This window comes from Anneissia japonica, unplaced genomic scaffold, assembly GCF_011630105.1.
Source record: "Anneissia japonica isolate Jap-2015-1 unplaced genomic scaffold, ASM1163010v1 scaffold287921_len548085_cov176, whole genome shotgun sequence".
NCBI classification, from domain to species: domain Eukaryota; kingdom Metazoa; phylum Echinodermata; class Crinoidea; order Comatulida; family Comatulidae; genus Anneissia; species Anneissia japonica.
In genome coordinates, this window is record NW_022750794.1 from 474,853 (window position 1) to 488,053 (window position 13,201).

At 35.1% G+C, this 13,201-nt stretch overlaps 1 protein-coding gene across 1 annotated transcript in view; it reads right to left on the reverse strand.

The window, feature by feature from the left end:
- Nucleotides 1–2,691: 2,691 nt before the first annotated feature.
- Nucleotides 2,692–13,201, reverse strand: part of LOC117121529 (threonine synthase-like 1) — a 17,868-nt gene continuing 7,358 nt past the window's right edge. Inside the window, exons 2-8 of the mRNA XM_033266755.1 lie at nt 10,952–11,118; nt 9,747–9,893; nt 8,375–8,495; nt 7,321–7,589; nt 6,233–6,390; nt 5,345–5,529; nt 2,692–3,944 (exon numbers count right to left, since the gene is read on the reverse strand). Of these exons, the coding sequence (XP_033122646.1) occupies nt 3,598–3,944; nt 5,345–5,529; nt 6,233–6,390; nt 7,321–7,589; nt 8,375–8,495; nt 9,747–9,893; nt 10,952–11,056 (1,332 nt within the window). The 5' untranslated portion in view covers nt 11,057–11,118 and the 3' untranslated portion in view covers nt 2,692–3,597. The remainder of the gene's footprint in view (nt 3,945–5,344; nt 5,530–6,232; nt 6,391–7,320; nt 7,590–8,374; nt 8,496–9,746; nt 9,894–10,951; nt 11,119–13,201) is intronic.

Below are 13,201 nucleotides of genomic sequence, written 5' to 3' on the forward strand. Positions count from 1 at the left end.
GGTGGGGGGGGGGGGGGGGGGGGGGGGGGGGGGGGGGGGGGGGGGGGGGGGTGTTTTGCTTGACCATAGAAACTGGTACATGGCATTTTGAAAATTAGCTGTTTTGGAGTACCATCCTTACCCCATTCTCCTTTTTTTCCCTTATGTTTGGGGGATCCTATCCCCAGCGCTCCCCCACCCACCCTTAATCCACTCTGCAAAATACTGTACTAGTTATAGCTGCACAAACACAACTACAATAACCAACTTTTTAAAACTTATTTGATTAAAATATTACAATAAAATATAATTTTAAAAATTTCAAATGTAGAAATTTCAAAAAATGAAATCAGACAATCACGACATCAAATTGCACAAATAGAAGAATTAAGTGCAGTACTTAAACTTCTTTGACTAGATAAAATTTGGTCTCAAAAATCTATTGCAAATTTTGCAGAAAATTATTTCTGATTACTTATTAATATATTTTGGTAGTACACTGCTGTTTATTACTTTTAAAATTAAGGAACTCAATTAAAATTTAAATGATGTATGTAATTGTTTTCATTTGTAAGTTAAATTGAAATAAAAAATATTTTTATTTTAAATGAAAACAGAACAATAATAATGATAATTATCATAATAAAATATAATTTTAAAATTGCAAACGTTGAAATTTCCAAAAATGAAATCAGACAATCACGACATCAAATTGGACAAATAGAAGAGTTAAGTGCAGTACTAAATTGAAATAAAAAATATTTTTATTTTAAATGAAAACAGAACAATAATAATGATAATTATCATAATGCATTGTAAATTGGGAACTGAAGTTGTTTATAACATTTTACTGTTTATTGTTCCTGTGTTATATAATAATGATGGAAAGCATTATATAAAAAAAACTAATGAATAACAGTTGAATAAATTTAAATAAATAAATGAAACTATAAAATATTAATGGAAAATGTTTAAATAGTTGTAAAGAAAACCAGAGTTATAGCCTATGTGCTATTCAAAAAATGTGTGTAACAGATATATCCTGATCCCAGTCAACTTTCCTGTAGCAGATTCGCCCCTGTCAGTCGGCAAAGTTTGTAAGGACTTTAGTTTGTTAGGGAGAGATTGTAGGGCGAAAGTTTTTCAAGAGGGTGAGTTTGTAGAAGGTATGGTCGTCAGGGGCGAGTCTGCTAGGGGGAGAGTTGACTGTTTCCCATTCTTTTGCTTTAGGACGGGGATGAACACAGCTTATAAAACTGATCTTACTACCAGTATACCCCGAATTAAAGTAAATGGTTGTTAGACTGAAAAGCTACTGAAAAATATACATAAATAACAATTTCTTTTGTCTATAAAAGTATGTATACAAATTTAATAAATATCTTAAATATGTTTGTAGCAATATACTCTGTTTACGGCAAAAACGAATGCATGAGAAAATTATTATTCACATGAATGGAAAAAAAAAGATTAGGCAAGTGTACTCAAAAGATTAAGTTACATGGTTATGTCATAAGGTCTGTGGTTACGTAATCATGTATGATATTGGTTCTTAATATATGGCCGATGGGCTTTATTTCTTTATTTAGTAATTTTCCTCAGAGATTTTGTCCACCCAGTGACTTCTTCCTCCAAGCTATTTTCCTCCGGCTATTTTCCTCTGGCTATATTCCCCCTGGCTATTTTCCCCCAGTTTCCGATGTATTTTCCAACCTAGTTTTCCAACTGAAAATGTTTATTAGTCCAGGCGGGTCATATTTAATTTGTTCTTATTTTCGCTCTTTTTTTTTTTTTTTTTATTTCTCTACCGTGACCAGAAAGGACCCCAGTCTCGAAAAGCCACAGGGGCCCCCCGGCCCCAGGGTTACGCCACTGTTATAGATCAATTATTGTGTTGTCGTTGCAAGGTTAAACCATAAAAGGTGTGCCAATGATACCAAGAATTCTCCACTCAATTGACTATTAATACACTTGCAATACTGGTAAAGGTTAAAGAAACATTGTAGAAACGTTAGTTTAAAGCTTGCATCCTGGTTCCGATACATAATAGAGGAAAGAAAACAGGAAATCTCTTTTAAACATACTTGCTCTTTTGGCCTATGAATATCACACCCATTTCTTATTCGTTCTATATAATGTAATATAGTATTAGGATTCAGTAATATTAGTTATATAATTATTGGAATTTGTATATCAATATCCTTCATTTAATACTGAACCTGTTAAATGTCTCAACTTTTAGTTTGGCAGTTAAATGACCAACTAGGGTATGCTTCTACCATCTATTAAAAACTTGCCGCTATGTAAATTATACATACAGAATTATATAATTTTTTTAAATGTTTATATTAATAACAATGTTATACACTGGATGCAATATCTTTTAACATTGCCTTTATATTGTGACAAAATCAACTATGTGAACAGAACAATATGATATGTACTCCTTATTTTAAAGATGTACTCTATCAATCTATCAATTAATCAATCAAAAATGTTTATAAAGTTCCTAATATCCACAAAGTGTTCAGTGGTACCATGCAAAAATAATTTAAAAAAATCATTTTTCAAATGAAATTGCTCATTTTAAAGCAAAATAAGAATTATCAATCAGAACATAGAAATCAGTGTATTTAAAAAATTTTTACCCATCATTTTACAGCAAAAAATCATAGAAACTGGAAGTTTAAAAATCAGGTTACACATTTTTTGAATTCAATCATTTCTATGCTGAAGTTAATAATAATTTGTATATTACTGTAAAATGAGCAAGTCAATTTCAAAATTATTTTTTATAATTTTCTGTCATTTTCAGGGGACAATACATCTTTAAATTATTAAAAACATTATAATGAGTTGCTTCTGATGATTCTCTGCCTCGTGAGCACAACTAAAAAAAATAGTCTGGCCCTTTTAGAAAAATTAAGAACCAGTGATGTATGATAAGAACCATTGGATGTACAGTACAGTGTACCTGTTTTTGTATTGATAACAAATATTAAATCATCATTTTTTCTTACATAGACGCTTTTACCCTCAACACCACTAATAAATACTGTAAATCACTGAATAAGTGCCGCTCTCGAATAATCACAATTATAGGAAACTGTATCAGGGATACCTTCAACAGAAACAGAAAATAACTGCCACCTTGATTTTAAATGCACTAAATCAACCTACTTTATATAAATTACTGCCTTATATTGTTCTCCTTTATGATAATTACAGTGTTGCTGTTGGTTCGCTTCAAATTTTATAGTTTTAAAAGCCGTAACTTTCTAATGACTTCACGTCATTATCTGCCGAATGTCTTGGAAAAGATGGCTATTTGTACGAGTACCAGTGCCGAACTACATGAATACGCGAGATGTTAACAGCCATAAAAAGTCCTGCGGCAATATCTTTTAATATTAAGCGGCGCTCTTGAATAAGCTCAGCTCTCGAACAAATGCCGCACTAAAGCTCCCAAAAACTTTATAAGCGCTGTGGTGCTTATGCGACTTTTGTAACCGAAATAAACAATTAAAAAAGTGGTTGACTTTCTTTACTTTGGTACCAAAGCAACATCGACAAAGATGTCAATCTATGCATTGAAAAGGCCTAGCCTAGGCATCTTTATCAATTTAACCTTTTACTGATATCATGCTCATATCCCCTTTCGATAAAACGTTTTAGCTCAGAAACAATTTCATTCAAATTAGCTGGTAGTACTTTTGTATGCACCTTTGGTCTGCGAATGGACTCTTCCAGTTCCTGATGCATTATAGGATGCGGTTTGAGTTTTTTCAACTCCTGGAAGAGCATAACGGGGTCATCACTTGTAAATGACCTACCAAGAGCAGACAGTACATCGGAAGCAAATTTCCCATAATGGGCAGTGGAGCATATCATCATAGGAACTGATTCACTTGGGAATCTGTCGGCAACAGCCTTAGCAACCGCAGTATGAGTATCAAGTAAATATCCTAAAAATAAATTAAAAATTCAACTCTTAGTAAAAAAAAAAACCATTAATTGGAACATCAAGAAAACATGGAGCATAGCATACAAAACAAATAGTAACTCTGAAAAGAGGCATTTTGAGATTCAAGGTTTCGATCTATTTGATCATTTTTAAGAATACAGATACGAAAAATTCCACCCATCCACATATATTTACAATATTTGTAGAAGCATGGCCTAAGTTAACAAAAACCGACCAAATCAGATTAAAAACAAGGTTAAAACTGGCCAATTAAAATAAGGTACAGTAATTAAAAATGAGGTGTGTCTTTAACAACTCACTTATGAGGATGAACAGCTAAGAATGAACAACAAATGTAATGAAGCACAGGAATGCTAGCTGAATGAAAGTCTCATGAAATGAAATAAATAATAAGATAATCCAGTAAAATACACTTAAACAGTAGTACGCAGGGCAATTGAGTTTCCCATTGCAGAACACAAACCAACAAACTACTACAAGCACTCCAAAAATACTGAACAATTCTATTGTTATATACTGGTCTTCAGTTCAACAAGCATGTTTGGTAGTGCAGGTAAATCAGTGATCCCAAGTTGTTAAAGTCAAATTCCCAGAGATTTTGTCGTGCAGGACGGGCAGTGGTTTGCAACACATGTACTAGCTAAAATGCAAAAGGACATGAGTGTCCTTAAAAACAAAAAAAGTCTTGGGCAGGTTCAGGTCACTGCTAATACCATATTGCTGCCTAGAATGTTTAAAAAATCTTCTCTGCCAGATTTAATGCATGCAAGAATGGGAAAATTTAGTTTAGAGGTAAGCCCTAATTGTGCAAATCTGTTAAAATCCTGGAGAAATACAAGAGAAATTCAAATTCCGGGAGAAAATGTGGAATTTCCGGGAGACCTGGGAGATGAACCAAAATTCCTGGAGACTCCAGAACAATCCGGGAAACTTTGGAGCCCTGCAAAATTGCTCTACATTTAGACGCACATTGCATGGCATAACAGCCAGTGGCAGTCTACCAAGCAGTCATTAACGCACGTAAATATGCTAATTTATTCAAAACTCACAAGCACCAGAATGAGGGTTTTTAAATGCAGATTCGATTTGATTGAAATGATTATAATATTGAGAGAAACATTTGAGAGATAGAAGTGAAGTTGAATAGCTTGGCAGTTTTAAAAGGTGCTTGCCTTCTAACCCAGGGTCCTGAGTTCATTTCCTGTGATAGCAGGACTGTTTCTCATTAAAACAACTCCACTAAGCCTAATATAAAGGATTTGCTGATAAAAGCATCACATTATTTCATTTTTTTTAAGAGGGCTCCTGAATATCAGCCGACCTTCTAGGATAAGCTGGAAGGGTCACCCTCTATATTTAAAACAACAAAAAAAATCTTACCAGTTTTTTGGAAGACATCATTGATTGTTTTTGAGCAGGTTTCCTCTGAGCACCAATCAGCTAAGATGTCTCTTTGCATCCTCTCCAGTACATCTTGCGATACTTGGAAGAAGTTGCCTTTGGAAAGCTGGTCAAAACAACGCCTTACTTCACTACTGTCATTGTCTGTTACCATGTATAAATACCTAAAGTTATAAATTATAATGATTATAAATATTTGCCCTACTATCTTATTAAAACATTTTGACTACATGCTAAAATTTCAGTTTCAGTTTCTTGGCGAGTCAGTAACCAGTGTGTTTCCATAGTTCAGCACAGCAACAATTTTTTAGCAAACCTTCTGTCAAACCAAACCACAAAATTCACCAGTTACATGCCAGAATGTTTTGGGTCCAAAGAGCTTTACCCTCTTGACAACAGGTTTTGACTCCAGCCATGGACTTTCAAAAGAAATCTAGTTAAGGGCATGGATAATAATCTTGCAAAAAGAGCACACATCTTCTTATCTTTCAGAGGAAGTATTATTCGAGTTCTCCATGCGCTTTAATGCAAATTTGCCTTCCCAAAGGAACACCATAGACAGATACAGACTTGAAACCATTTCAAGGCCCCAAAAAAAATGTTCTAATTTTACCAGAAATCGCCCATTATAAAAACAATGGAATCATTAACATTGGCATTACTGTATGTAACGCATCAATGTTAAACCAACCTCAATTTCTTGGAGATTGCCATCGTGGAGACAGAAGGGCATTCATCCAGGTTAGTATCTCACCCATAGATCAACAACGTCACTTCTGACTTTTGTGATCTATTTTCGTGAATGTTGTGTACTCTAAAATAACACTTTTCATATAAATCATACTTCTGTTATTTTGAGTACTGTACCTTTCAAGATTTGAAGACTTCAGTATGTCAATTGCTGGTGAGGTTGTCACTCTCAACAACTTTTGTCTTAAATCATAAACTCCAGACCTGAAGAACTCAGTCAGTACATTGTTCTTGTTGGAAGCACAAATAAAACGACGGAAAGGAATTCCCATTTGCTGGAAAAAAGTTGATATTTTAGATATTTACTTTGGGAAGAATACTTACTACTCACAGGAACATTACTCACTGATAACGTTATATAATGTTATTGTTAATACACTGTATGAAAAAAACAATCCAAAAAATGTTGAATTTCCTCTTATATGGAATTTCTATGTGTAAATATAGCAATTTCTTCGTTCTTCACCTCAAAATCTCTTGACTATTCCGTCTCGTAAAGGCAAATCAAAGACTTATGGTCAACATGCTTTTTTTTTTTCAAGCCAACTTTAAATGGAATTCCTTGCCGCTTTTTGTTCGCGATTCGTCTAATTTGCTTTCTTCAAAAAATCTTAAAACTTACCTATTACTAGAACGTTAACTTGCTTTATTTCCTCACCTAGCGCCTTTGATAAATTTTTGAATTGGCGCTATATAAGTATTTGTTGTTATTATTATTATTATTATTATTATTATTATTACTATTTTACTTTACCAAAACAAGTGACATGCCCAAATATGGTCATGATGACATCACATCACAACCCTATGTTGTCAAAAAAAAATGTGATAGTGTGGATTAAGCTTTACATGCCAGGTGCAGATCCAGATGTCCGATTAAGAGACAGACCCAGAAGGGGTGGGGGAGCTATTGAGAGACAACAACACTACCTTAGGGGGTCCAAGGGGGCATGGCCCTACGAAACTTTTGTTTTCTAGATGCCCGGAAATATCCTCTGAGGCCTTTTGTGCGATCAATAATTTCTTTTTCATTCTTTCTTTTTTTTTACTTTCCGAATGGGAAGCTGGGGTTGGCTTGAACCCCTTCTCCTTGCTAAATCTGCGCCTGGATGCTAAATATCTGAACAATTTCTATGGCTTTCCAATGACCACATATATAACAGAGTGCCAATGGGTTATAAGTTGGATGACATAAACATATTCACCTTTGCATAAATAGCTCCGAGGATGTTGCCAAAGTTACCAGTTGGTATGCACACATCAAGGTCATCTCCCATAGCAATAACCCCTTGGTGAACCATATTTAGGTAGCCAGATGCATGGTAGACAATTTGGGGAAGTAATCGCCCCCAGTTAATGGAGTTTGCTGCACTAAGCTTTAAGTTATAATTTGAAAGCAGTTCTTGGTTCAGGGTTTCATCACTGAAAATCTTTTTGATGGCAGATTGGCAAAAGTCAAAATCACCATCAATCCCTGAAAAAGAGTACAAGTGATTTTTGATAAATTAAGAAATGTTTCCAATATATGATTTTACATAGATTTTATGGGATATCTTTTAGGATAGTGCTAGCTAAATTAATGAGAGAATTTCATGAATTCCTATGAAATATGAGCTCCTTCTAGTCTTTGAGGCGACATGAAGGTTATCATCTGGAAATTATCTTATTGTGGTAAATGTAACAATGTGTACAGTATTTCTTTAGGCACAAGAGATGTGTATAAGAGACAGGCACATTGCATGGCATAACAGCCAGTGGCAGTCTACCAAGCAGTCATTAACGCACGTAAATATGCTAATTTATTCAAAACTCACAAGCACCAGAATGAGGGTTTTTAAATGCAGATTCGATTTGATTGAAATGATTATAATATTGAGAGAAACATTTGAGAGATAGAAGTGAAGTTGAATAGCTTGGCAGTTTTAAAAGGTGCTTGCCTTCTAACCCAGGGTCCTGAGTTCATTTCCTGTGATAGCAGGACTGTTTCTCATTAAAACAACTCCACTAAGCCTAATATAAAGGATTTGCTGATAAAAGCATCACATTATTTCATTTTTTTTAAGAGGGCTCCTGAATATCAGCCGATCTTTTAGGATAAGCTGGAAGGGTCACCCAGATGTGTATAAGAGACAGACCTGTTTTTGTATTGACATAATTGATCAGTACAATGAAACAGCCACACTAGTGAACATTACACTCTGTGGGGCTGCAGACTCCTGTCTCTTATACACATCTAGATGTGTATAAGAGACAGATAACGCATTGCTTCAGGGTGAAGCGGGTTGGAACCAGTCAGGGAGACGATTGTGTTGGAAGCTTTAAACTGCAAGAGTGCTTCTCCTTCAGCCTCTAAAAATCTTTCCCCTCCAACTTCACTCAGCTAAATAATAGATACATATGAAATAAGACCTGTTAATAATAACCACACATAATGACATCTTGTCCAAAACATATTTTTAAAAATGAACAGCAATAGTTATCACAAACAATAATAATTCTTTAAACTCTGTCCACCTTCCTATCAGATTTAATGTGACAGATTTGTATGATATGCCCATGTATGGGCTTGTTGTGTCCAAATATGGGAAAATTTGATAGTGTGGAAAAAGCTTACAATATCTTTTATTTAAACTTTGAAAATCTGGAATGATGTCCCACAGAGGAGAATTTTGTCAAATTTAGTAAAATTCAGTAGTTAAAGTGTTATTACATTATCATTGCAGTGTAAAAGACATTAACTAAAATAGGTTCCAGTGGGAGGGTGTGTCTATTGCCTTGTACTGTACTATAGTAATAAATTACCATTCATTTCCTTATTGTAACATATTTAATACATAGAACCTTATAGAATAACATTTATTTGACTAAACAAACAGTGTAAACCACATTGGTAATTATATAAATACAAGAGACCATGTGGAATTCAAAAGAGTAATGTTTGGAAGCTTCTAGATACTTAAGTACTGTAGAAACAAGAAGCCTACTGGGTAATTATGATGTAATGTGACCAATGAGGAACTTTGGTAATATAGAATGCTTCGGATGGCTCTGGAGTTCTAGGGCTCATGTATATAAGATGAGAGGTTTTTCCTTCTGGAGCTTTTTCTGAAACAGTTCGTAATCGTATACTTCTGCACACAATGTTTGGTTTCACACATTTAGGTAGAACCAAAGAATTGAACTCTTGGTCTCGGGGTTATGTCGTTGAAATGCAATCCTCTTATTATTGTATCTCCAAAAGTACTACCACGATCTAGAGGGCGTCCTTCAAAAGGCGTTCGTATCAAAAGTTTTGAAAAAATTTTCTGCGCCCCCTACCTCGTGGTAGTAGTACCCATCATGCACCTCCACCCGATTTACACACTCTTACAAGATTAACTGCCAGACGATAACATAGTGCCTATGTCGACGAGGGGGACATGGACACTACAGACACTCAGATATACCAGGATGGTGTCTGACGGGAATAATGTACTTTTACCTTATCAGAGCTTCATGGTAAAAGCAATTTTTGTTCTTGTTTTTATGTTTATTTTCACAACAATAAAATTAGAATAAACCTTAAACTTAAACTATAATATTGATAAAAGATTATATTCAAAATGTATGCGCCAAGAAGTTAAATACTCACTTTCTGTGACACTTTCATCTGCCAGAAGGGTTCCAGATGATCATCATCAATATCCAGCACTGGCATCTTAAGTCTTTGCGACAGCTTCCTGCCATGTGTGGTCTTCCCAGATCCTGGACTGCCCATTAAAATGATGTTGCCTTCATTCTGAAATCAGAGGTAGTTTTCCAATTAGTCACTTTTTTGTTGCATGCATTACCTTATTGTCCAGTAGGGTCCTGGCTCTATAGCACCCTGATCCAAAAGGGCTTTGCTGATACAAAACAGCATAATGTGTCACTGACTGTAGGACATATAGCATTAATCCAGTGGGGTGGGTTGCCCAGCCGGCCAGGACCCTTGCATTTGTAAACATTTTTTTTTAAATGGAGATAAAGTAATCAAATTTTAAATCTGAATGGGAAACAAAATCATAATTTTCTTTGCGACTCCCAGTATCGAATAGACTATAGGTCCTTGATTAGACCTTTGCGATGCCCGTGAGGGGAGAGGGAGAGGGGGAGCATAGCTCCCGTCGAGAGGAAGTCAATAATTTTTTGTCGAGGAACACTGCTTTGAAAAAGCATATTTTTACCATCTGAGAGTGCCAATTTCGAGCGTCTAGAGGGCCTCAGCCCTAACCATGGTGGGGCTGAGGCGGGTGTGGAATACCTATTGGTGCCCCCCTCCCAGTCAGAAAATTTCTGGATCCGCCACTGAGGTTTCAGCATGCCTTTTGCAAGCCAGGACCCAGTAGTATTTTCTTACATTTCTTTACAGAGGGGGGTTCGTCCAAATCCCATGAACCCCCCCCCCTGGATCCACCCCTGGAGAGTGAGCTTTCTTTAAGAGGGCGTAAGCCTCCTTCCCCTAGATATCACATTGATTATCATCAACAATTAGCTGACAATAGCTAACATGGTGAATTACACATAATTGATCAGTACAATGAAACAGCCACACTAGTGAACATTACACTCTGTGGGGCTGCAGACTCAATACTCCACATGTCTTGGGTTAGTTTGGGTATTGTGCGATGGCTCCAGAAATCACTATCTTGTAAATGTAGGCTTAGAATGTGAGAAGCGCAGCCTGATCATTTCAAAGTGTTCAGCCTTATTTCACCACCTTGTGTTTTTAGCTAGCAAGTCAACAGAGTTCAATGCAGTCCTTCACTAGGTTTTTTCATAACTTAAAAAGATAGGATCCTTAAGGAAGCATCTCACCTGATAAGAGCAACTCGTGACAAGAAATTTGACTCTTGCCAACCATTGTGACCCTGGGAAGATGTTGAATTGTTGATGTCGTGTCAGTCTACTAAACCACATCATGATTTCTCATTGCATACGATGATCAGGGACTCCAAGATAACCCGATACCTTTTTAGCATTTACTGTCAATAAAATTGAAGACAAAGAATTATTAGGCTATACTGTAAATTATTTTAATTACAATTATGCACTTATTTCCCTAGCGATTTTTGGTGCAAATTTGAGCTAGTTTTTGAGGTACAGTATCATATGCGCAATTAATAAACTTTACCATATAGACTAGAAAAAAATTTGAAAAAAATGAGTCAGGGGGAGTGGAATGTTAGAAGCAATCCACATAGCCAGATATCCTAATTAATCCCTTCTGGTCACCCTAAGCCCTGTTGACACTTGATTTTACTCCTTGTATACAAATGGCGGCCATTTTTCAAAATGGCCGCCAAATTTATCTAAAATGTGCATAAAATTAACTAAACTAGATAAAGCTACAGAAACTAAATAAGCTACAGATATGATTTTGGTGTCTAAACTCATAATTTCTAGACAGGCAACAATCTAGACATATACAAACTACTGTCACTCAAGCCAGAATGCAACATAATTTAAAAATTGGTGTTTATTTGTTTAAAAATAATCGCAAAATATACTTACTTAAAATGTACATAAAATAAGAACGAGTATACATAAGCTAGTTTTCTATGTAATCCAGATAGATTTTTGAGCAAAAATAGATTTATTGACTAATTTTATCATTTTTACTGCGCTGAATTCAAAAAAGTTAGGTGCCATTTTTTCCCCAAAGTCATCGGCCTTTCAAGATGGCTGACGCACCACATAAAACATGGTCATGATTGGTGTCAATGAAAAGCAGTGGCGGATCCAGGGGGTTCAAACGAACCCCCCTCTGTGAAGAAACGTAACAAAATACTGTTGGTTCCTGGCTTACAAAACGCATTACCAACCGTTTCTTGTGCATCGTGCGGGACAGTCCCGCTTCAAAGTGATTTTGGATGTAACACGCATTTGGCAGAAACACATGCGTGATCTTAAATTTGTCACGCATTTAGTCCATGCATGACGACGAATAATCACGAATTCAGGGAAAATATATTTAAAATTAGAAGAAATTAGTTTTATTAAAATTATAAAACAATCATGCAGTAACTTGAGTCATTAGAGAGCTTTCGTTATCGCGTTTGAGATTCAATTCTCCAAAAGCTTTGGCGGCGCGTATGATTATCCATGAAGTTATCCAAAAATAAAAACAAATTAAATTAAATATTTTGATAAATAATTTTCTCATTATAAATAAAGACAACGAAATTCCTAATATATATATTAACTACCAAAAGTTAAAAGAAAAGAAGCTTGTTATTTTTATTGTATTTAATCTTGAATGTTCTAATGTTTCTTAATTCATTTTAAAAAAATAATTTAAATACAAAAGAATTTGTTTCTGTATTAGTTTCAACAAAGAAGTTTCTGTAATATGGGAGAAATTGTTATATTAAGTTAGTTCTTGCTATATCTGCAAAAGCCTGGGAAGATTTTAAAATTTAGTAGACTCAAAATTGAGGTGGTTTGAGGCTTTACTTTACAGAATATAGCACTATGACGCTAATTTTCCCCACTGATTTTTTTCTACCTGGAGAGTTATTCCCGGCCCAGGCTATTCTCCCCCCCCCCCATTTTTTCGATGCATTGTTCCTCTTAGTTTTCCTATTGATTTTTTTTTTCCATCAGGTTATTTTCATTATACTTTATAAGAGAGAACATATTTTTTTTTTTTTATTTTGTGTTTTCTCTATATCAATTAATTATTGTCTAGTCATTGTAAGGTTACACTAAAAAAGTGTGCCGATGATACAAAAGCGTTATTCAATCAATTGACTGATTGACTATTGATGCATTCGCAATACCGTATTGATGAAGCCTAAATACACATTGTAGAAACGTTTTGAAAGTTTAAATCCGGTTTTACATAAGAAATACAGGAAAGAAACAGGATATCTTTATAACATGCTTCCTCTTTTGGAATTTCGATATCACACCTTTTTCCTAGTCGTTCTATATACCCATATTTCATCCACAAAAAAACACACTCTATTATCTCTGTACTTCTACAGTACTTCGGAGGTCAATGCCCATTAGTAATTCTCTTCTACGATATGCCTACTACTGAAAGGTCCACTGATTAATAGCAGA